The sequence below is a fragment of the Macadamia integrifolia genome, chromosome 5 (assembly GCF_013358625.1).
Source record: "Macadamia integrifolia cultivar HAES 741 chromosome 5, SCU_Mint_v3, whole genome shotgun sequence".
Taxonomy (NCBI): Eukaryota; Viridiplantae; Streptophyta; class Magnoliopsida; order Proteales; family Proteaceae; genus Macadamia; species Macadamia integrifolia.
The window spans coordinates 14,135,845-14,160,960 of NC_056561.1; the positions used below are offsets into that span (position 1 = coordinate 14,135,845).

At 39.2% G+C, this 25,116-nt stretch overlaps 1 protein-coding gene across 6 annotated transcripts in view; it reads right to left on the reverse strand.

Moving 5' to 3' along the window:
• Nucleotides 1-3,584: 3,584 nt before the first annotated feature.
• The window catches only part of LOC122078806 (protease Do-like 10, mitochondrial), a 123,363-nt gene continuing 101,831 nt past the window's right edge, over nt 3,585-25,116 (reverse strand). For 3 of the 6 annotated variants that reach the window (XM_042644947.1, XM_042644945.1, XM_042644943.1), the window contains 3 exons: nt 15,075-15,278; nt 4,541-4,591; nt 3,585-4,223 (listed from right to left, as the gene is read on the reverse strand). In XM_042644947.1, the coding sequence (XP_042500881.1) occupies nt 3,978-4,223; nt 4,541-4,591; nt 15,075-15,278 (501 nt within the window). In that variant the 3' untranslated portion in view covers nt 3,585-3,977. The remainder of the gene's footprint in view (nt 4,224-4,540; nt 4,592-15,074; nt 15,279-25,116) is intronic. The other 3 variants (XM_042644946.1, XM_042644944.1, XM_042644948.1) reach the window with 3 other exon arrangements.

Genomic DNA, 25,116 nt, shown 5'->3' on the forward strand with positions numbered 1-25,116 from the left:
TATAAGGAAGATGTGGCAACAAAAATGTCTATGGGTATTTTTGTCTTTTTACATAGTTGAGTCGGATGATTGGGTATTCTAGAAATTTGTAGATTGTCAAGTCATGGTTCTAATGCAGTTCATTTTGTCTCAATAAAAACTGTATGAAAAATTTACATGCGTTTCCGTGAAGCTAGTTTGAAATTCCAAACCTGAAAATCCCAGTTTGCTCTCGGTGTTGGGAGGATTTTCTAGAATTTATTTTTGAAAAATGAGGGGTTTTTCTATAATTTCAAGATTTTAAAGGCCCGAGTTGCTAAGGGTCTTTGGCATTGGAGTTTGTGGGAGCAGGGACTTATCTGTTATTTAAAAGAGTCAATTGATCCTTGATCGAAGGCTTAGATTGCGCTATATAGGCAGGGTTCTAATCTTGTGGCTACTGAGACGTGAGCTGGTTCTAGCGCTGAAGATGCTTATGTGAGGGTTGTCATTGGAGAAGCACATAGAACGTTATGGGTTGGCGCTACACCAGATCATTTATTGCTACAGTGTGTCACGCTTGCATAGAAACTATATGGAGATTCCATATATCTTGATCTGAAGCAATCAGATTAGATCTGTTCCAACCTAACGATCATAATTAATGAAGCATTAATAAAGCCAGCTAACAATCCACCATGATCGTGAATCGCACTGACAGAACCAATGGCGTGTCGACAATGATTCTGACCGTTGACACAAGCGCTGACAGCTTACGTCAGCATGATGTCAGTGGATCCTAGATCTACGGTTGCTATTCACTCCATTATCTATATCTGACAGCTCAGATTAAAAGATACTTTCTTATGAGATCTACGGCCAAATCTGCGCCTCTGTTGCATGAGCCGCCGGAGTAGTCTATGCTACTCCTCTAAAGATTCTATTTCAGACTATCTCATTAGCCCAATTTCAAATGGCCATAACTTTCTAACCACAAGGCCAAATCCGTCCATTCAAGTTGCAACTTCTTCATTTTTTTATACTCTACACATTGAGAAAAAAATGGTTTTAAAAGGTGTAAGGCTACAATTTTTTAGAGAAGTCCCCCTTCCATTAATGATCATTGAGTGAGTTTCTAAGCTTCAAGTGAGTGATGTGTGCTCCATTGAAGGCTGATTTTGTGTGTTGGTGAGATCTATTAATGGAGTATTGACTTCAAAAAAAAAAAAAAAAAAAAAGAGAAGAGAATAGAGCTTGAGGGTGTTGTGTTAATGCTTTAAAGAGTAAGAAGATAAGGGGAAGAGAGGAGAACAAGGGAGAGTTTCTCAGTGGAGGTTCCAGTGGTCAATGCAAGTTCTCAGTCATCACAGGCAACCGGTTGGGAGATTTTCTAACGTTGAATTTATATTATATACATGTATGATGATATGTATGTATGTTAGGGTTAGTTGTGGATGAATTGTATATATGGTAGGTTAGTTGTGGATGAACTGTAAGCATATGCAAGCTAATTGTGGATGTATATACTAGGTAGAGATTGGCTATAGGCATTGATATAAGTCCCAATTTATTGCATTTCTCTATTGTGTTCTTAGTGGGTGTTGCCGTGTAGTAGGTGCTACACATTGTATCTGCATTTCAAGTGTCATCTCAACTTCGGCATGCGAAAATTGGGTGTGGGTGCAGTCAAAAGTAGTGTATTGAGTAGGTATGAAGCCTTTACAGGCACTACTCCGGGGATGTAGGCAAATTTCTGAACCTCGTAAAAACTGTATTGTGGGTGCTTGTTGTTTGCATTTTATATTGAAGTGCGTGAAATGTAGAATGTGTATGCACACTTGGAAGTACCTATGAGAGGCTGAGTATACATACTACTGTGTGCGAATAGGGACAAGTGCAGGGATAGGTGTATTAGGGTTTGCTTACTCAGATATTAGATAAGTTTTTGGGGATCAGAATTGCACTCATTGATTCACCCCCCTCTCAGTGACTGTCGTGTTACAACAATGTTCCCTTCGATGAATGCATAAAGTTTGATGGGGCATCTAGACATACATCTCCACCTTTGTTCTTGGATAATTGCATCCAATTAGAACCACCTTCACTATTTGCTCTCACCGAATTGATCGATCTCAACTTCTTCGTTGAATCTGACTCATCTCCTATCATCTCCTTTCAATAGGTAAAGGAGATAGGTCTGGACCAAGTTATAGGGGTGGGGTGGGGTGGGGTGGGGTAGGTGGGATGGATATGATGATCGGAGTTGACATTGGCAAAAATGGTTTCGGGAGTGGTGGTGGGTGGTGGGTGGTTGAAGGAATTAAGGGTAAAAATGTACAAAGCAGTAGGTGCAGGAGGGGGAGATACTGTTTTGAGTAGTTGTCAACTCAAAATAAATTGTGTATTTTTGTGGAGTAAAACAATTGTTAGTGTGAAGGGAAACCAAAAGTGAGTTATAGTTTTCCAAAAATGGAAAAAGAAAAAAAAAAGGTTGCCAAAGATTTGAAACTTTGTCCAACAAATTGATAGTGTCCATGTTTCTAGCTCCCCATATTCCATAACACATGCCTGGGTCATTATCTGAAAAAAAAATATATATATATATATATATAATAAATAATCTCTGATGCCCCGCCAGGATGATTCTTGTAAGAGATGCATGAAATTGCACATCCAAAGTGGGTGATTGATAGTAGCAATACAGATTATCAAATGAGAAATGCATTGGTGCCAACATCTCATTGGTAGGATAAAGCATCGACCATCTTAATTTTCAAAAGGAAATCTCCGATGCCTTGGCAAGCATGGAAGTATCTACCAGTGGTCACCATTAACCATAATAGTTGGTCAACATCAGTGATTGCTCACGGTTAACAATTTCCAAATATCACTCGGTCTATGCTTGCAGAACATTAATTCAACTTTCTTTGTGTAAGTGGTAAAGTATTTTTTTTTTTAATAAATTATTATCTAGATCTGACTTTGCTTGGTTTTTTAATGACTTTATCATCACTATCTATTTTATTTGGAAACATATAAATGATGTAATTGCACCCACTGCTAATCCTAACCCTCATTTCATTTCAAGGAATATTCATAAATGGATTTCTGATATTAATCTTTACCTTGCAAGTCTAAATGATAATGTCTTACTCAATACAGATGGTTTAGCCAGCTTGAAAAAAGGATTTCCCCCCCCCCCCCTTTCTAAACATACCCAATTTTGATTTGTGCTAGTGCAACTAATCTTTTGAACCCAGCTTCAGGATGGGCATATGGAATTTTCTCACAGGATCAGTTTAGGATCTTTGACTCGAATACTACTACTACTTAGAGAAAAGCAATGGAAGTGGACGGTATTTTGGAAGGATTGATGATAGAAACTACTAAAGAATGGAATATACATGAAGCTTGGATCTCAGACAGGGAATTACTTCATCTTATTCCACAACCTACTAAGAAGCATGGCCTCTTCTGCATTTTGCAACCTTCCACAAGTTCAAAGAATTATCAAGATCTATAACATTCCATCACAAAGAAGCGGGAAGCCACCCAGCCATGTACATTATTTTTGACTTAGCTTGCAAATCTGCCAATAGTAAGAAGGGGTATGGCCAATATCAAGATGATGTAAATATTTTTGATAATTTATGCTAGTTTTTCTTATAAAAAAAAAAAATCCAACTATGTTACAATGACACAAACAGATCGTTTTCGTCCTTGGATGTACCTATGATTACATGATAATGTGGATAAATCCACCAATTTGGGCATAACTGACCAGCCACATTGCATCTGGCATGGGATAGGAACAGCAGATTTGAAGTGCTTTACCCACCATGAGCATGCATGCCGGAAAAAAAAAGTGTTCCCAAGAACTTCCACCAGAATCCATTGACATTAAATAAAACCGATGACAATGAAAGAATTGACTAATGTTTATGCAGCATCAATACATATCAAAACTGATTAGAGAGGAATTTCGGCAAAAATATAGGAACGGTGAAAAGGAGAAAGCCTCAGCTGGGACTAGCCAAATCAGTTCCCACCTCTACTTCATGTTTGTCAATCAGATCATTTGACATGGCAGAAGGTATTCTGTGTCGCTTTAGTATCCGAGAAGTGGCAACTTTTGCCAACTGGTAGTTCAAAACAATTACTCTCTCATCATCCAAATCAAACCTCAAGCTACCTTCACCACAGCCATCCACAAGTTGCCGTAGATGTTTTAGATTCTTAACTTCCACATCATTAACTTTCTTCACCTGGCCACCAAAAATGTTCAGATTTGTTGTATCCATACGAATATCTCCATCCCTTAACTGAAATTTTAGTTTGGTTAGCCACTAAACCTTCATAAAATATCAACTTTTTATGATAATTGTACCACCCAAAATGCAGATGGTCGGCTGACAGTTCTGGATGGCACTATAATCTTGGCTGGTTGACATTTGAACAAGGAGGTCATAGACCAAATCTCCCTACATCTATGCTTGTTTCCTCAATATTCCATTATGTTCATTAGTTAATCATCTACGAGTACTATTTTGACCATTGAGAATAGGCCGAAATACAGTAACACCTGCAGTTCTGCAAGACGTTCATAACCCGCGTTGATGTCATCCATCAGCAGCTGCTTATAAATCATAAGATGAACAATCAATAGCCAAAAACAATAAATCTGAATTAGTAATTTTTTTTTTGGTAATGCTGTATTAGTAATTTCAATGTCTTGAAACAAGTCTTTTATCTTTATTTATTTATTTTACTTGGTTTGAGCTAGTAACAAATCTTTACCTAAGCATAATCCAAGAAAACAAGATGGTAAAATTTTTTTACAAACAAATACATAAATAAGGCAAATAGGACTTTGCACAACCCAATGGGGCACACTTTACCCGATGCCCACCTTATTGTGCCACATGGAAGGGTGATATGGCAACTACAACTATTGCATATAGACGACATTGCCTGGAATTCGTAATTTGCCAAATTTCAGAGCATAATTTAATCAAATATTGTTGTAATAATGGGGTTTTAGGGAAGTTGTTAGAATCCAAACAAGTCCTTAGGTCCTTTAAGGGTTTAATGGTCCATGCAATATTCTAAAACTTTCTCTCGGTTATTATAAATAAAGAGGGCTAATGTCATATTAGAATACATCATTACCCCATCCAACATGGTATCAGAGCCTTTGGATCCAAAACCCTAAGGGTTTCCTCTCCTCTCCATCTCTTTCTCCCTTTCTTGATTTTCTCTCTCCCAGCGCCTCCCTCCTTCCTCCTCTCTCGATGTTAGTCGCTTAAACCACCAAGAGAGCCACTAGCTTCTCTCGTCTTCTTTCCTAGGCTATCAGGCTCTCTTCTCCAATGATTTGAGAAACCTAGCTCTTCACCTTCATTGATTTTTCGAGTTTTTTTTCCCCTGAATCAACTTTTTTTAATGTCAGAGTGCTTTTTTCCTTGTTGGATGCACTGATCGTTTTGATGTTGGTTGTATTTGGTGCTATTGATCCTTGTAGTGGTATGTATTAGCAACTTTACCATCTCAGGACTCCATTCCAGAGCTATACCCAAAATCGATTTGTTAGGGATTTCACCCTTTATCAATTTTTTGTTTTTTGGTGTTTTTTTTGTGCTTCTTCTACTTCTTACTAATGCCTCTTCCTTAGCACAACTCCCTTGAGTTGCAACCATGTCAGCTCTTCTGCTTCCACTAGTGGAGACACGTCGGATTTTTTCACTTTCCTCCTTGTGTTATCAAGCTTGATAGCACAAACTACCTTCTGTGCCCATGCTCGATTTGTATCTCCATCAAGTCTTGTGGCTATTATGGGTACCTCACTGGAACCTCGAAGCCTCTAACCATAAGTCCTGAGATTGACAAGTGTGAGTGTGCCAATTCTCTTGTTATGGCCTTCCTTGTCAACTCTATGCAGCCACAACTCACATGGTTATCTCATTTTTTACTCTTCTGCGAAGATCTGGAAGTCTATCTAGGAGATTTATTCCCATGCGGGGAATGATGCTTAGGCCTTCGAACTGCACTAGAAGGTTCTTGACTTGAGGTAGAGAAGGCTTACACTGTCACAATACTACTATGAGTTGTGCACACTGTGGCCTGAGCTGGACTTCTATGAGGAGTATGCTCCTTCCACTCCTGCTGATATTACCGATTTTCAAAAATGAGAGGAAAATCCACTAGGTCTATGACTTCCTAGCAGGACTGAATGTGGAGTTTGATCAGCTGCGGTTTTAGGTTCCAAGTTGTATTCCTTTTCCTACCTTGGATTAGGCCTATGTTGTGATCCAACTTGAGGACATCCATCATACCACTATGCTCCCACAGCCTATTGCCACTCCCACTGAGATCTAGACTAGCCATGGTTCAAGATCTCGGTGAGATCTTGCTGAGATCTCGTTTTTTTAATTTAGCAAGACGAGATCACAAGCAAGGTGTAAAAATGACAAGATATCAGTAGGATCTATCTCGCCTGTCTCTCCTTTTCTAAACAAAAAACACGAAAGAGCAAGAATTTTGGTGCTTTTGCACGAGGATTTCCATTCCTAAACTTATTGAAGCTTAAAGAGCAAAGAATATTACCTCTTCATCCACATTTGGAGTTACTTTTCTTCTCAAGAACCATTTTAGATTAAAAAAAAAATCTTCTCAAACACATTTCTCATGGAAACATCATCAATACTTGTTGGTTTACATTTTTTTTTTTTTTTTTATGTGATGCATATCACTGATCTATGGATTCATGGAGATAATTTTTTTTGTTTTTAATTTTTTTTTTCTGTTTAAATAAATGATGCATAGTGACCTTATGTTGTTATGTAGCTTATCTTATGTCATTTCAAATTTTTAATGTATGTTAATGTGACTCATCAGTCATGAATGTTAATTGTTAATCAATTAATTAATTATCTATAATGTCTTTTAAATTCTTATGATTATGGTGTGTCATGTGTTGATTGTGGAATGTGGATTGTGGAAATAGAGCATATTACCCTAGGGTCCAAAGAATCGGAGATTACTTACATAGGGTACGAAGCCAAAGTTCCATCTTAAGTTTGATTTTTAAAAAACTTATGTTTCCATTGTGTTTAGAAATCCTAAAATAGGTTAAATACCATATGGCCACTAAGACCAACCACCAAGTCGGTCGCGAAAAAATACATGATCTCGGTGAGATCTTGTCAGATCTCTCTTTTTTGGATCAGAGAAATGGAGATGAGAGCGAGATCTTAAACCTTGACACTAGCTTCTAACACTCAGTCCTTCAATGTAGCCTCATAGTCTAGTGGCTCCTCTACCAGAGTTCCAGTGAAGTGCGATTACTGTGGGAAGGAGTATTACACCAAGGAGCACTGCTAGAAGCTTAATGTCCCTCTTGCTGATACATCTGGCAAAAGGCAAGGGAAGGGTCGTACTAGTACTCCTGGTTAGACCAACCATACTGAGGCACTGTTTGACAACGTTTCGTTTCTGTGTTTTCTTGTTCCCAGAAACGGGCTAAATACCATTTGACAAACTCATTCCGTTTCTCCTGTTTTCATAAATAGAAATTAAAATTTATGTTGATTTCTATTCCTAGAAACGGACATCGTCATTTCTAGAAACTACTAAAGGCTGTAATTATGTGACTTGTTCCCGATAAAGTTGCCTGCTATCCCGTGAGCCTTCTGCCTCTCTATCTCACACAAAAGAAAAGCTTCCACTCCCGTGAGCCTTCCGTCTCTCTCTTGCTCAAACGACTCCATGGCTCTGCTCTATCTGCAACAATAGCTCCGGTGAACCTGGTTGCTAGCAACCACAGCCTACTACATCTCGTGAAAGTGAACCCTTAAAAACCCTCAAAAGCTCTGCTACCGGCTGCACTTTCGTACCGACCACTGAAGACCCTACTCTTTGGCGACAGGCAAAGGAAGAAGCAGGGATCTGTGAACACACGCTTCTCTTCTCAACCTCAAACGACTCCATTTCCCTTTGCAACTCGAGAGAGGGAGAGAAGACAAGGAGAAACGGCAGAATTGGAGAGGTTTTACTAGGGTTTTGGTTCCTCGCTTCTACAAGTACGATTTTGGTTATTTTTCGGTAGTATTTTTAAGAATTAATTCTCAAAATTTTCTTGATTATGGATGCCATTTTTTGGCTCCTTATTGAGTCGATCTTTTGCTATTTGAAGTGTATTGATGTAGAAGAGGTGGAATTTGTCAGTTTTGAGTTTTATTCTGTAATGCTGCTCTGATTATGCCCAGAAAGGGGGTTTTCTTTGTTCTGTTAACTTGTTTAAGCTTTTTCTTTGTTTTTCTCTTTCTGTTAGCGTCTGGAACTGTGATCTTTGGTTAATTTTGAATGTGTATTTTGTTGATGATCGTCTGATTTGGGTTATGTTTTGTTGGGATGCCTTGTGGCTTAACTTGCATGTTGCTTTTCTTCTTCTTAAGTAGCTATTACTTCTTCCTCTTCTTCTTCTCGTAGGAGCAAGAATCTCTTCGATGGACAGCTTTATCAGTCCACATCCATCATCCTCAGTTCCTCACAAAACATGAATTGAACCAAACAAAATCTAGTCTACATTCTGTTTGTTAAAAGGCCTCAATCAGTTAACAGTTGAGGGTGACATTGTGTTTTACTGAAACTTAACAAGGAGAACAACCATGATTCCTAGGGTTGGGTCGACCACATTTATCTTAATATGTATGGCCAGATTTTTGAAATGGGGTTCATATCTGAGATATTTATGGCATGTTTGATGAACATGAAGCAGCACAACCTGTGAAGAATTAGCTTAAAGAGTGATGTAGTCCTGTGGAACACTTCTACTGCTTCACAAGAGGTTTTTGATGAATTATCATTCTATAGAACAATTTTCAAAACTAAAAAGAATTTTGTTTTTAAGCATCAATAATATGTTATACATCAATGTGATCCTCGTTTGAGCACAATTTACCAGTATATATGCTTTTATTTCAGTAGAAATTGTATAGATCACTAAATTTACTTCATGTTTATATTTGTATTCATGGCTTGTTTTAGCTCACCCCATATTTGTATTCATTTTGAGCACAATTTACCAGTATAAATGCTTTTGTATGTGATGGCTCGTTTTGAAGTGGCCTTGCTCTGATTTCCTGTAATTTTTGTGGAATTTTCAGCCGATCTTTGGCTATTTGAAGTGCATTGACGTAGAAGAGGTGATATTGGTGACCGTTTTGAGTTTTAATCTGTAATGCTCCTCCGTTGTGGTTGTAATTAGTATTGTTTTCTATTAGGCTGCACTGGTGTATTAGTTGCTATTTTTTTAAGTAGTCGTTACCCATAATCTCAAGTTGTTACCCATAATCTCAACTCTACCTATTTTCTTTAGTAGTTGTTACCCATTATCTCAATTTGTTATTAAGAGGAAGATGGGCTTGTAAGGGGAACTGAGTCAACTAACCACAGAAAGAATTACAAAAAGTCAGTCAACCAGATAATTTTGACTCCTATTCTCCTGCACAGGCTGTTCGTTCATCATTGATGATAATTTCCTTTCAATGGATGGAAACCTGTATATTATGCTAGAGTTGCAAAATCATGTTAGCTCTTTGATGCAGGCTGCAGCCACCCCTTGCTACTTATGACTACCTTCAGACTTCAGGGATTCTTCATTAATTGATGCTTATATTAGTTTCTATATTTGTGATGTCTTTGTTTGATGTGCTGCTCCTCCCTTGTGATCTTTTCTCATCCTCAGTAAGCCCCTTTGTACTTTTGAGGATGCTCAGCTCAACTATTGGTGCCCACTAGTATCTGCAGTTGCAAGCCCTTGCTTTTTGTTTTGCTATATTAATTTTTTTTTCTACTTTTTCCTGAATTGCCTTTTTCTATAGGGTCAGTTTGTGGTTGCCTCTCACCTGTAATTGTACTGGTCTCGGCAGCATTTGGTTGAACATCATCATTTGTGGGCATAATTTCACTGTTTCTGGTAACTAATCTTGGTTATCTAAAAATTGATACATCATCATTATTATTGCTGGTATTGTTGCTATTGGATTTGCATTAATAGGTGGAGGTGGAGGTGGAGGTGGAGGTGGAGGTGGGGAGGGGGGTAGATATGTTATAGCTAAGGACTTCCTCCAATGTCTTAGGAGTTGCAAATGGTTATGATTTCCTTTTAAATTAAATAAATATGATGTTATATATTGTTTTAAACAATTTTTTCTGTAAGAAACGTTTCCAAAAACGGCTGTTATCAAACAGCAATGTGTGCAAAAAACGTTTCCAGAAAAAGGTTTATCAAACACTCAAAAATCCGTTTCTGTTCCCAGAAACGTGAATTTATGTTTCTGCTGTTTCTGTGTCCAGAAACGGCAGAAACGTTGTCAAACGGTGCCTGAGGTTCCAGACTTTGACTTTGCTCTCAGCATCCTCAGCAATCTCGCTATAATATGATGAGCTTACTACCATCCGGCACCTTTTGACACTTCCAAACTCTCACAACTGCCACTGCGAGCTCTGCTTATTCCAGCCCTTCTGGGTCAGGTAATTACTACCTCTTGGATTATAGACTCTAGAGATTCTGATCATATGACAAGTTGCTTGTCTTTTGCCTCACAGTACACTACCTGTCCTGGTAATGGTAAGGTCAAGTTGGCTAATGAGACTTATTCCACTATTTTGGGAATCTCCGTTAGTTGTGCTCCTTTATCCCTTTCTACTGTATTGCAAGTTCTATCTTTTCCTACTAACCTATTGTCCATTAGTAGTCTTACTTCCAGTCTTAATTGTAAATTCACATTTTTCCTGTCTCATTGTGTTTTACAGGATCCGTGGACAAGGGCAATGATTGGCTCTGGTAGGGTGCGTGCTGGTCTATATCTGCTTGATGATGACTTGTCATTGGTCTCTAGTCAGGCTCTTCAGACATCATTTGTCACCTCCTATCTTTGAGTTACTATAGTGGCATCGTCGGTTGGGACATCCTCTTTTGGGAACTTTAGCTAGGTTCTTTCCTTCTTTTTAAGAATTATAATTCAAGTCAGTTTTTTTATAAGGCATGTGTATTAGACAAAAAAAACTTAAATCACTTATCCTGTTTCTGGAAATAAAAGTCACTTCTTTTTCATTAATACATTTTGATATTTGGGGTCCATCCCATTATGTGTCTGTCAATGGTTATCGGTGGTTTGTCTCTTTTATTGATTATCATTCTCGGACCATTTGGGTTTATATAATGTGAACCAAGGGTGAGCCTTCCATTGCTTTCAGCAATTTCACTAAATGTTCCAAACTCAGTTCGGTGCTACCATTAAGATCCTTCGAAGCGACAATGGCTGTGAATACTTCGAAGGGTCCTTTTAAGCTTACCTTTCCACTCATGGGATGATCCATCAGATCAGCTATGTCGATACTCCGGCTCAGAATGGGGTTGCTGAGTGGAAGAATCGTCATCTTTGTGAGGTAGCACGCTCTCTTATGTTTAAGATGCATGTTCTTCCCTAGTACTGAATGATGCGGTTCTCACTGCAGCCTTTCTGATCAACCGAATACCTTTTGGGGTTCTCTTCTTTTGCCCCCCTCTAGATCTTTTTCAGGGTTCCACTGCTTTTCCTGCTCCTCCCAAGGTATTTGGGAGTGTCTGCTATGCTTGAGATCATCATCCTCACGGGAAGGTTGATCCTCGAAGTCTTCGGTGCATTTTTCAAGGGTATGCTTCTACTCAGAAAGGCTATCTGTGTTTTCATCCTCCCACTTGGCGTTGGTTTATGATTATAGATGTTGTCTTTGTTGGTGTATGATGTCTTGTATTCCGTCGCAGTTTAATCCAGGGAGTACTGGTGCAGCACCTAGATAGGCAGGACGGCGGTCCCGCTATATATTTGTAGCGAGGGTTTCTTTCTCTGTAATGCAAGCAATACTGAGAGGTGTGAGGACGAGCGCTGTAACCCTATTCTCCATTGATAGTGAAGCAGGATCTCATCTCACCGGGGACGTAGGCAACCTTGCCGAACCTCGTAAAATCCGTGTGCATTGTTTGTTTTTTGTTTTTCCATTATCTTCTGCATCGTTTTAGGGTTGCGTTTCTACAGTCTTTCATGAATCTACATTTTACTACACTGTGACACCTCTACCTCTTTCGGGGAGTCTCCGTCCATTATGGAAGATGTGCTGCCTCTTGTTATTCTTGTCGGTGTTCTGTTTCAGGGGGAGACTGAAACCCCTACTTCCCCAACTTCAGCTCCGCCTCAACCAGAGATGTATGCTTATAGTCGTAGACAACTACACATCTAGCACCTACTCTACCATGCAAGTTGTCTCCTCTCGAGCCTTATCTTGTTCCATTGAACCCAAGTAATTCTTGTTCTCCCTCTGCTGATGTTTTAATTGGTGTGTTGATCTGCCTCCTGAGTTGCCTATTGCTGTTCATAAAGGCACTAGGTCATGTACTTTACATCCTATTTCTAAAACTATTTCTTATGACTCACTTTCTCCATCTTACTATATTTTCATGTCTTCTCTATCCTCTGTGTCCATTCCCCATACCTGGCAGGAAGCGAGTGCAGACTCACAAAGGCAGGCAACTATGGTTGAGGAAATGCAGGCTCTAAGATCTAGTGTGTCTTCTCATTTCAAGAGATACTTGGTTGCGGAATTTAAGACCAAAGATCCAGGATAGCTTCATTACTTATCATTAAAGTTGCTAGGTCTTCTTGTGGGATCTACTTGTCTCGGCGGAAGTATGTACTTGACCTTTTTTCTGAGATAGGAATGTTGAGGTGCAAGCCGGCAGATACTCCTATTAAAGCTAATGGTCACCTAAGTAGCAAGAAAGGTGATTTTGTGGACAAGGGAGATATCAAACATTAGTGGGGCGCTTGATCTATTTTTCTCATAAATGCCCCTGACATAGCATTTGCCGTTAGCCTGGTTAGTCAGTACATGCATGATCCCTACTCGACACATATAGAAGTTATGCTGCGCATTTTCCATTACTTGAAATCTGCCCTAGGACGTGGTATCCTTTTTTCTCCTCATGATCACCTTGGGGTGATGCAAATTAATAACCAAGATAGACTTGTTTTATTAGGAAAAAGCCTAGTGTTGGGTTGTATATGTGTTGGGCCTTCAGTCCATGTGGTTTGGAGTGTATTGGGCCACTTTTATGGGTCTAAAAGAAGGGCTCTAAGACTGAGTACGGGAGTACTAGTTAGTTTCCTTTTTAATTGGGCTTTGACGGGGTTAATTAGTTTCTAATTTCAGTCATTAGTTAGTTTCTAAATTCAGTCAAAAGTTAGTTTCTAATTTCAATCTTTGTATTTTCCTAGTTTTTATTTTTAATTTTAGTAATTAGAGGACTTGCTTTTATTTAGTTTCCTATTTCAGCTTTGGAAACTAAAGTGAGTCTCTATTATTTGTAAACCCTCAATTATTATTATAAATAAAGGAGAGGGTTCCCATTAAGCCCCACGATTTTAAGAACAAAAAAACTCTGCTGTTGCTGCTGCAATGTCTCCGCTGAGATGCTTCTTGTGTTTGATCAAGAATAATGGGGCTGGTGTTTGATCTGGTTGACGCCTTGCAGTGGGAAGCCCAGGTGGTTCTACAAGTGTTTTTTTCTTTTCTTTCAAGTCTATTTTCAAGCTACTACTGCTGTCACAAACCAGGTATTTTATATTTAAAATTCTGCCCAGAAATCTCAGTCAAAGTATCAATCGGCCTCTGCTCCCTGAAGCAGTTCTGGTCCTTGCCTTGGGTCATAATTCTGGTCGAGTGTTCCCCTTTACCTCAGTGTGGATCGACCTTGATTTGGGATGATTCTGTCCAGCCATTAGTGAGTTATTCGAAATCACTATATTTTTGTCTTCTAGTGCCTATAGTGTCCAGAATTGACATCGATGGGTTTATTTCAATTTCTGTTGGTTTTTAAACCTGTGTTTCAGATTATTCTGTTGATCTGAACCTAATTGAAGTCTTATCAGTTCCTGGTTTAGTCCTAGAGGTTTACTGTTGGTTTGATCTCTGTTAGTATTGCCTCTTGAGATCGATAACCTACTAGACTGTTATTTGTTATTCTGATTTTCTGTTATATTAGTGGGACTGGTTATCGTTGTTCTTCTGATTAAAAGATCCTGAAGTTGAGACTTGGTTAGACTCCCTATCCTCGTCTACATTATGATGGGGTAGAGGCCTACACTGATGCTGATTGGGCAGGTTCTCCTGACGACCGTAGGTCTACTACTGATTACTACACCTTTGTTGGTGGTAACCTTATTACAGGGTGGAGTAAGAAGCAAGTCATTGTTGCTCGGTCAAGTGCTGAAGTAGAGTTCCGTGCTATGGCTCATGGCATTTGTGAGCTCCTACGGCTCCATGTTCTTCTCACAGATTTGGCTGTCCCTACTACCTTTCCCATGAAGCACTTTTGTGACAGCAAATCTACCATGAGCATTGCTCACAACCCTGTCCAGCATGATCGAACCAAGCATGTGGAGATCGATCGGCACTTCAAAGAAAAGCTGAAAATGGGTCTTATCACTATGCCTTTTGTTCCCAGTAGTGAACAACTGGCTGATGTATTTACTAAAGGTCTCAGTAGTAAGATGTTTCATCCTATTATCTGCAAGTTGGGCATATGTGATATTTATGCACCAGCTTGAGGGAGAGTTGTAATAATGGGTTTTAGGGAAGTTGTTAGATTCCAAACATGACCTTAGGTCCTTGTAATATTATAGAACTTTCTCTCCGTTATTATAAATAAAAAAGGCTGGTGTTATATTAAACACGAGTCATTACCACATCCAAGAAATATCCTTTGGTGAATTGGCATGCATCTATGTTTGGTAGTTCCTTCAATTGGCATAAACCCTCTCGGCGGTCCATGTACTAGTCTACACCTCTTAGTAGTTCTGGATTCTTAAAGCTTTATTTTGCTATGTGGCTAACACTGTTCAGGATGACATTTGACATGTGAGCAAGAAACCTTAGGACCAACCTATTCACAGAATTTGCACTCCATCCGAGCTGCACTGTGACACATATTTGGGCAGCACAGGAAACCCTCCCTTAGTGGGCCAAGCAGGAAACCATTGGTTGCTAAACAAATAAATAACGAGAAAAAAAAGTACCTGAGAAAGGATTACTAGTTGTTCACCAGCCATTTTGGGCAGTTCCCTCAGTGCACTTTCACACAATCGACGGGGGGAAGTGTTATACCAGTCTTCTCCATACTCATGAAGGAATGGCTGCGTCAATGGAATAAAAACAAGTCCAGCAAAAATGAAATAACTAGGCAGCCGATCAAACTGATGAACTGGAACCAATGGCTGCAACTGCAAAATCACCAATTTTATGTGTTAATTACCAATAATGATTGAATGGAATAGATAGGAGAGACCATATCTATTATATACAGTGGCTTGGCTGATCTACTCGCAGTTTAAGGCTTTTCTGCCTTTGCCAATAACAACAAAATGTTCATCAGAGGAAAAGATATACAAGGAAAGACACAAGAGCACAAAGACAACAGCTGCCACAACCAAACCCCAAAACAAAGACAAGACTGAAGAAAACCCCACTGTCCAGCAACCTCCTCCCACACTGCACTAAGGTGCTAGTGGCACAAAGACAACAGCAGCCACAACCAAACCCCAAAACAAAGACAAGACTGAAGAAAACCCCACTGTCCAGCAACCTCCTCCCACACTGCAATAAGGTTCTAGTGGGTTCAACTGGTGAAGTCTGTGGCCTCTTGTCACAGCGTCCAGGTGAACCAACGCGTTGGTGGGGGCCTGGATTCAAGGCAACACCAACAAAGCGACCAAGATGCCTGCCTAGGAGACCAAGGCGACACTAGTTGTCAAGGCGCCTGGATGCCAAAGCGGTCACCTAAGCACGACGGTTTGACAACTATGCTGGTATGGATTCTCACATTCACCTAATAGAATATGTGCATTGCTCACTCTTGCACCTTCAACTCACTATGGCACTTTGGATTACAAACAGTCAATGCTTGGCCATAAACCAACTCCACCAGGGAGGGGTGAAAACTACACAAGAATCCTAAAATGAAATTTCCTGGGAACAAATCAGGAACCTATACCAATCTTTTAAAATTGTTGACCCCTCATGGATATGACTACAATATGGCATTTCATACTTCAGAATTCAACCTCAGTACAGATGCAGTATCTAATTCAGTGAGTAACTGTGGAACTAAGTCTTTGTTATAATAATGGTAGCAAACATAACCTATATGCAAATACTAGGGCTAGAAAATCCTAAATCTGCTAGTGAGAAGAAAGTGGAAAGTAACAGAATTCCAGCTTCTTGAAACTAGAAATCAGAAGAACTCAAAATCCATTATAAACTAGTCCAAGACAAAAGAAAAGACTGAACTAACAGATAATTCAGAGATTGAAACTGGAACAATCAGAACTGGGACTAGGAAAATAAAGGAAATTAGATACAACTTGTGACAAACCCAGAATCTGTAACCAGTACCTGCAAGTAGAGAGAGAGAGAGAGAGAGAGAGAGAGAGAGAGAAAATGGATCCTTACTCTCCAATCAACTCTATTTGAAACCATACAAGATATGGGGCCTAAGCTAAGCACGTCTTTCCTCACAACGTCTCCTATGGTTATTTTACGTCTGCCCCTGGCTCTTTCCCTTAATCTGAATCCAGTCACTCCTCCATTTATCATCAATCGGAGCTACACCAAACCCAACTCTAATATGGTCATTCCTTACTCTTATCCTTCCTTGTTTTTCCACTTATCCATCTCAATATCCTCATCTCTACTACACTTAATTTATTCATATGACACTTCTTAACTATCCAACATTCCGCCCCACACATCGAAGCTGGACGGATGATAGTTCTATAAAATTTTCCTTTAAGCTTTAAAGGAATATGCCAATCACATAGTACTCCGAATGCACCCCTCCACTTCATCCACCCTATTTTAGTCCTGTGGGAAACATAATCCTCTATTTCACCTTCTTTATTTATGATTGTTGATTTGAATGGTGACTTGCGTCTAATGGGACACATGTTATATTTATTTATAACATGGAGAACAATCTAGAATGAATACAGGACCATAATACCCCTATGAGACAATTCTACCCTTGTACCCATTTTACAATACTTTCCTTCAAGTTGTTGCATAGATATCACATATGCCCAACTTGAAAACAATAGGATGGAACATTTACTACTAAGACCTTTAGTAAATATATCACCCAGTTATTCAATGATAGGAACATAAGGCACGCAATTGAGACCCATATCCAGCTTCTCTTTAATGAAGTAACGATTAATTTTCACATGTTTTGTCTGATCATATTGGACTAGGTTGTGAGCAATGCCAATGGCAGATTTTGTTAGAGTTTATGTAATAGGGGTCATTTAGAAACTATTTTATATTATGTTGTCCTAAGGTGTATTTTTCTTCTTTTACCTTTGACTTCCCTAGGGAGGGCTACGTAATTTCCTTATTTGGTTTGAACCTAATATAGGTGGGAAGAGCTCATTTCTCTTCCATGATTAGCCCTCATCTCGCTAATCATCTCCTTCCCATTCTTTGAGTCTCTCTTGGAACCCTAAAAAAGCAAAGGGATCCAATAGAAGCATACTATGTAAAGAGATTCAACAAGAAGATCTAATGGAGTTTTAGAAGCAAGATGAAGGCTATTGAAGGAAGAGTTGAGGGCTACAAAGGCTGATTGGTGCTCAGAGAAGAGGAGCTCACCTCAGCATTATCACCAGTCATAGGTTCAACTCCTCTTTTCCCTCTCCTCCGGCAATTGGTTGGGGTTGTGGCTTGGCTCAAAAGAATAGCCCAAAGGTCATTGACCCCCTAAGCCATGGTTGTTGATTAGTTGTGTTGTTGGAGCACAACCTCATCCCCTATTTGCTGCCAGGTATCGCCAATTTCTTCTTTTTGGGGTTGTTTGGTCTGGGATGGTTGGCAGTGTAGGTGTTGGTTACTTTTGTTGGATGTGTTCTATCCTATGATGCTTGTATGTGAGTTTGGGAAGAAGCTCCACAATTAGAAGTGGTTTTTATTGGTTCTCTCTAGGTTCATGGTATACTAGCTTGCTAGAATTTTTTTTTTTTTAGGGCTATGAGAAGTTCCCTTTTGGTTTGGATCTCCAAGTGTTCTTTTAGGAGTATCCTTACATTATGTCTAATCTCACTGAACCTATGGAAGTTACATCGGGTTGGTCGAGTAGTACCAACTCCAGTTCAATTGTCTTTGATAATACCAATACTCAGATTTCTCTTGTGAAGATGGATAATACCAACTATTTGGATTGGTCACAACCTGTCAAGCTATTCCTGCAGAGTAGAGGGAAGCTAGGGTATATTACTGGGGCTCTCAAGGCTCCTGCTATTACTGATCCAGCTTATCAGAAATGGGAAACTACAATATAAATTTGCTCCTTTTTTCCATGAAACCTGTGATAGGTAGAAGATTTATCTGGAAACAAACTACTAAAGATATTTGGGATAGTTTCTCTAAGACCTATGACAGGGTAGGTGACTCTGGTAAGGTCTACAAGTCCTTCAGCAGGCTCTCTCCATGAAGTAAGGGAACATGACTCTCTCTGACAATTATTCTTCTGGTTTCCATCTTTATTTTTTTCTTCTATATTTATTGTTATTTTTCATATTGGTTTCTCCCTAACCTGTTACTTGATTTGTTCCTCATTTTGTCTTAAACCCATTCCATTCCAACCAGCCAATGCAAGAGGTGGGCAAGATTTCTCCCATCTTAACCCCAATACTCTAGAACTTATTAGCTTTATAACGCTTTATAACCATATGTTTGAAATGAGATTAGAGTGTGATACTCTGGTCTAACACAGCTTATGTCTCTATAGTTCAGAGGAGCTAGAAGTGAGAAGAACCTCTGACGGGTGGTTGGCAATGATGGACTGCTTGGAAGCCAAGGATGACCCGACTTACCAATGTACCTCCTGCCAGCTGTACTGGAGAGCTTTTCAAGAGCAGTGGACCAAAAGGTGAGAATTTTATGGAACTAGCCTGTGGGGGTTTAATACAGTGGGTGGACCAGCTGGACAGAACAGTATAGCAGCCCACCGGCAGGTCATCACTGGCTGGCGGTGGTGCTATACAAGGCAAAATTTTACATCTTTCCTTTGTGGGGCCCATTACCATGCAGCTGAGAGCCTCATACTAACCCAATATGTAGTGGTCCTAATGCTGATCAAATTGCACCCAATAGGATAGAAATTGGTGGGGTCCACCATTGGGTATTGATGTTTAAATGGAAATTCAGCTTATGGGGGGTGTAGCCAAACAGGCCCTAAAGACCAGTTGGGCTGAACTATAAAACCCCAAACTTCGTTACTGTAGTACAGTAGACAAAAATTAAGATACGTATCGGAGGGTATCATATCGTATCGGAGATATGCTAAGATACGCTAAAGATATGCACATAAATGGATATGAAACACATTTTTAAATACTTTTGCATAAAAAATTTGTTAAAAAAAGCTATTGATAACATGTATTATGCATAAACACTAAATTGAGAGTATCGCACTAAGAATTCAAAGTTTGTAGTTGTCCCATAAATGTAAAATCCTTGTTCCCAACCTTGATTTCCACTTTAGTTAGAGAGAAATATGGCTAGCAGCAACTTTGGAACAAAAACCCCTCAAAAAATCGTGTTTTCTAAAAAAATACCCATCTTGGCCATTATATGACCGTAGCGCACTGTATCAGTACATACCGATACGTATCGATACTCATCGATACGTACTGATCGATACATACCGATACTCACCGATACGTACCAATCGATACATACAAATACTCACCGATACCGAAACATACCGAAACGTATATTTCACCTCGATTTTATATTTTTCATAGAGTATCAGTACGTATCGATAATGTATTAGTGCATATCGGTATGTATCGTAGGATATATATCGATACGAACGGATTTTAAAAATTCCATGTATTGTATTAGTGTGTATCGTATCGGTCTTCTAAATTTAAGATATGTATCGGAGGGTATCGTATCGGTATCGGAGATACTTTAAACCATGTAACTGTACACCATTTTTTCACTGCCAAATTCGGTAGAACAGCAAGGAGAGAGAGAGGAGAAGAAGAAGAGGAAAAGAGGAGAGGAGGGCTGATCTTGCCCTTTGGGAACAGCTGAGTTACCTACACCCTAGGTAAGTACTCCCTCAGCCTGAAAATTTTGTAATTCATCACCATGGGTAGTTACATGCTAGGATCCATGTGCATGAGGCCTTAAAGTCAGCAAATTGAGTCCAGAATTAATTCCTGGGATGATCTGTAGCTATCAATTGCTGAAATTGGGATTTCAGAGCATAGTTTAAGAACTCGGCGAGATCTCGTTATTTCCAAAAGGCAAGATGGCCCAACTGGCGAGGCAGAAAACCGACCAAATCTCACCCAGATCTCGCCAGATCTCACTAAATCTCGCCAAATCTCGCCTCTCTACTTTTTTGAAGAAAAAACACCAAGGAGCAAGGACTTTGCTGCTTTCGCTTGACGATCTCTAGTCCTACACTCATTGAAGCTTAAAGAGTAGAGAATATTACCTCCTTATCTACATTTGGAGTTACTTTTTTTATATATGATGTCTTTTAAATTCTTATGATTATGTTGTGTCTTGTTTTGATTTTGGAATGTGGATTGTGGAATAGAGCATACTAGCCTAAGGTCCAAAGAGTCGGAGACTACTTACATAGGGTACGAAGTCAAAGTACCATTTTGAGTTTGTTTTTTGCAAATCTGATGTTTCCATTGTGTTTAGAATGGTTAAAATAGGATAAATACACAGTTTTAGGGCCTACAAAGGCCATATGCCCACCGAGATCTACCAGCGAGTCGACCGCCCAAAAAATACAAGGTTTCGGCAAGATCTCTCCAGATCTCTTTTTTTGGGATAGCGAGATGGCTGGCGAGATTGAGTTTTAAAACCTTGTTTCAGAGTGGGTTTAGATATTCACTCTGACCCATCTCTGGAAGCTCTAATAGCTTGGGGATTCAACATGCATAAGCATATTATAGTAATTGGTGCTAGTAATTACAAGTTCATCCAGCCAATTTGAAGTTTTAATTGTAAAATTTATCCTTGCTGAATTTTATAAATGGAAATTGGAGGTTTTCCTAAAGCTCTCTTTGGTTTGATTTCTATTTGTGTTTATTTGAGCTATTTTTATTTTTACAATTGTTTGATATGATTTGTTGTATTTATTTTTATTTATTATAAATAAGAATAAACCACAAATCACAAATTGGTGAAAAGCTATTTGTAATTTGTGGTCACAAATCATTTATTTGGATTTGTGCACTGCTTTTTAACAAACATGTGTCATAATTCCTTCAAAACTAAGGGGAAATAAGTAATTTCTACTATTTTTAGATTTTTCAAATAAAAATTTATCGCTTTCTCTCTCCCAATGTAAAACAGCTTTCGCATCTTAAATCTACTATAATTAGTAGATTGAAAATTAGTAGGAAATAATAGAAGAACCAGAAAGGGGAAGAAAGAGTATTGCTGATGCATCGAAGGAGTTAATGGGATCACAGTTGGATGGATGCGATCCACCCTTGTAATTGGGCCAAAGCCCATGAATTCCAAAATCTGATGCAGGCTTCCCTGTCATTGGGTAACAGCATCTCTGTTTTGTATCACAGTATGACCCTGGCCACTGAATTCAAAAAGAAGAAATGACTTACAAAGGGATTCCATAAAGTTTCAAAAGAACCCAATAAGAGCAGAAGAAGCTAAATTGATATCCTCTCCTCTCTCTCTCTCTCTCTAGAAGAGACCCAGCTCACCTGTTGATCAAAGTAGAAGAAATCGAAATCCTATTAAGCAGATAGAACAACCAGTAGATGTTACACCAGACTGTGAAGCAGTGCTGGAACTGTGGTCTCTCTCTCTCTCCCCACAACAGAAACACTTTAAGGGAATTCTTAACGATGATGTTTGCTTGGGTGTTACTGGAAAGTGTATTTATAAGGCCAAGATTGGGAGGATTTTGATTGGAATATTCGAAGAAATAAGGCATTAATTGAAAAAAAGGAACCCCATGATTGGGAAAACTTACAGAAATACATGAATAGGCAAACTCATTTCCATCTTTCATGGGGGCAGGGTGGTCATTTCACCCCCTCTATGTTTGTGTGCAACCCCCTCACTCCTAGACGACGTCTTTTTTTCTCATATTTTAACGCTACACGGCTACCCGCTTGCGTGGCCACTACACGAGTGCCCAGACCAATGGGAGGTCGTGTCGAGGCATCTTCAACGCATGGGGAGGGGGGCAATATAATCTCTTCGCACCCGTCTGTGTCAAGGCGTAGACACTCACAAACAGGTAGTGTTCTTTTTCCCATAATATATTCTACAAATAGGCATACCGAACTTATTTTTAATAATACAATCTATTATATAAATAGTAACCAAACGGATATTATCTGTGGTTCATAATTAATTCTTACAAATGATTTCTCAAAAATAGGTAATAAATACAAATAGAAATCAAACCAAAGAGAGCCTAAGATCTTAAATTCTTGAAATGTTTCCTTAATTGAGTTGAATTGAAGCTGGACCATGGCCAATTCATGCTTCTTATTATGGTTCAGCTCCAGACAATAGGGTGCAAGATGGGGAAACCCAGGTGTGCAGTCCAGCAACCCCAAGTGCTGAACTCTTGGCTGAAAACTGGGCAAGTTCAGTAATTCCCTCTCTGTACTCTGTAATTCCTCTCAATTGGACTCAATTGGAGCTGGAAAATGGTTCAGCCATGATTCCTAGGGGTGTCCAGCTCCAATTAAGTCATTAGATAAGGTAGGAAACCCAGGGTAAATGATATGCATGGGCAGGTGGGGGATTTTATATGGAAATTGGTCAACATGATTGCTGGGTAGTTGCTTCCTGTATTTAGTAGTCAGTTGGGTTTGAAAGTGACCGTATAAGCATAGTATGACCCCTCCCTTGCTGCTGAGAGCATTGGCTCCAGCCTTGTGCACAACCCAAGCAGAGCAAGTACAGCAGGCAGAGAGCTGGCTGGCAGAAAAATTCTGCAGACAGTATGCATCGGCAGGTTCCTATGGCCTGCCGGTGTCTCTGCAGCCCACCTTCCGGTGGAGTGTCTGTAGACCTGTTCAGCCCCTGTTTTTGCAGATGATGGCCTACCTCCTAGTGGATTATGCTACACACCCCTTTAATAAAATTTGGCCCTATAAGATGGGACAGCACGGGGCATTCCCGAGGCTTGAAAATAGTGTTGGTGTATGGGCTAGTGAGGGTTTGCATAAGTTCAGCATAGAACCTGTATAGAGGTATGTTAGGTGTTAAATATATTTAACGTTATGAAACACCATTGGTTTAGGAACTAAACTACCAGACGAGGACACAAAGTTGATCAAGAGAATCTATCATACTTTGTAATTGGGTATCGAGGTGAGTCGGTGCTGAATTAATTTACGGAGTGTTTCTAAATTCTTCAAAATATTTTGCATAAATCATGTGTTATGATTGATTTGTTATATATCTTGCTATTATTCCTGTTATTCTATGAATGTGAGATTATGAGATTGTGGTATTGGATACTATGGACTGTGGTGGTAAGAAATGTGAGAGGGGACAATGTGGGGGCGAAGGGGGAATCCCGGCACCATGTGCCTGATGATTATGATTATTTTGTATGATAAATCGTGGATGGACAGCATTGGTTAGGTTATCACAACCCAGGTGCTACAACCCTTGTTAGTAGGGGGTTATGTACTAACTAATCCCATTCAGTGGTTGCTTGATCAGCAATGCACTCCCGCGGTATGACGGACTATACCCAGTGGCGGATGCAGCACGGTACGACAACTGTTCGCGTGACTGCTGAGGTTATTAACTAAGGGGTTGGCTAGGGGACCAACGTTCTTTCCACAACCAGCTTACTCCTTCCTGCAACTACCTTGTATCTCTGGAGCTCGACGTACTGGGAGGGGATACCACCTACATTGCTTGCTTGCCCCCACCCCTCATTGAGCTTGTGAAGCTCATCCATTATTTATGTTTTCTTGAGATGGAGAGATTAGTGAGCTGGCAGGTTCCAACACTGATACTTTTGGAATTGTTCTGGACAATTGGTCGGCTGTTCCAGAAGTAGAGGCGTAGCACGGACCTGACTGCGGGTGTGATGACTGTGCCTTTGGAGGCTTGGATAACTGAGTGTATTTTCAGTGATCTTGTTGTCATTTTGTGTATATAAACTTGTTTATGTAATATGAATTGCTGGATATGTAAGAACTCACAGAGATGTTTGAAGTTCACATTTTGTATGTATATATGAGATCAGTATCATATAGTTGACACCAGTGATAATTATCAGATCTTCTTTATGTATGTGATTTTAGAAATCTTGGTGTATTGTGCATTTGAGATCCTGGAGAGTCAGGGTGATTGGATATGGTAAGGTCAAGGCTTAAGATAGTATTCATAAATAAGCATATACTCCCTATTTGAATCCAATAAAAATAGTTTAAAAATCAAATTCTTAAAGATAAAAAGTCAACCCCCCAGTCTAAGAACAAAAACTGGATTTTAGTTATAGGGGCAATTATCAGCTTTTAAATGCTAGGGTTATTCTCAATTATGAAAATTTTATGAATCCTATCAAGTTAAAATATTGCTAAAAACCAAAAGTCCGCTAAAGTAATCTTTTGTTTTGCAATCCATAAAATTATTTTCATTCAGGTGATTTTAACAGCATTCACACACTTTAAAATAAGTTTGACTAGAGCATAACTTTGTCATTACAACTCAGATTTAAGTAATCTTAGACTGTTGGAAAGCTAGTTTTATGTTATACACTTATACCTAATACAAAAAGTCTCATGTAAAAATAAAATCATTTGACCCCGTCAAACTTATTATAGAACAAAAACATTTCTCTAAATGTTGATTTTTTATAACTTAATGTGACTTAGTGCTGATTTTTTATGATTTGATGTTGCTAAATGTTGATTTTTAATGACTTGATGTGGCTTAATGTTGATTTTTTATGATACAATGTATGTATAGCTTACTAAATAATGTTAGAAAATAGGAAAAATAAAAAATAACACTTGGTCACCTTGTTCGTCTTAA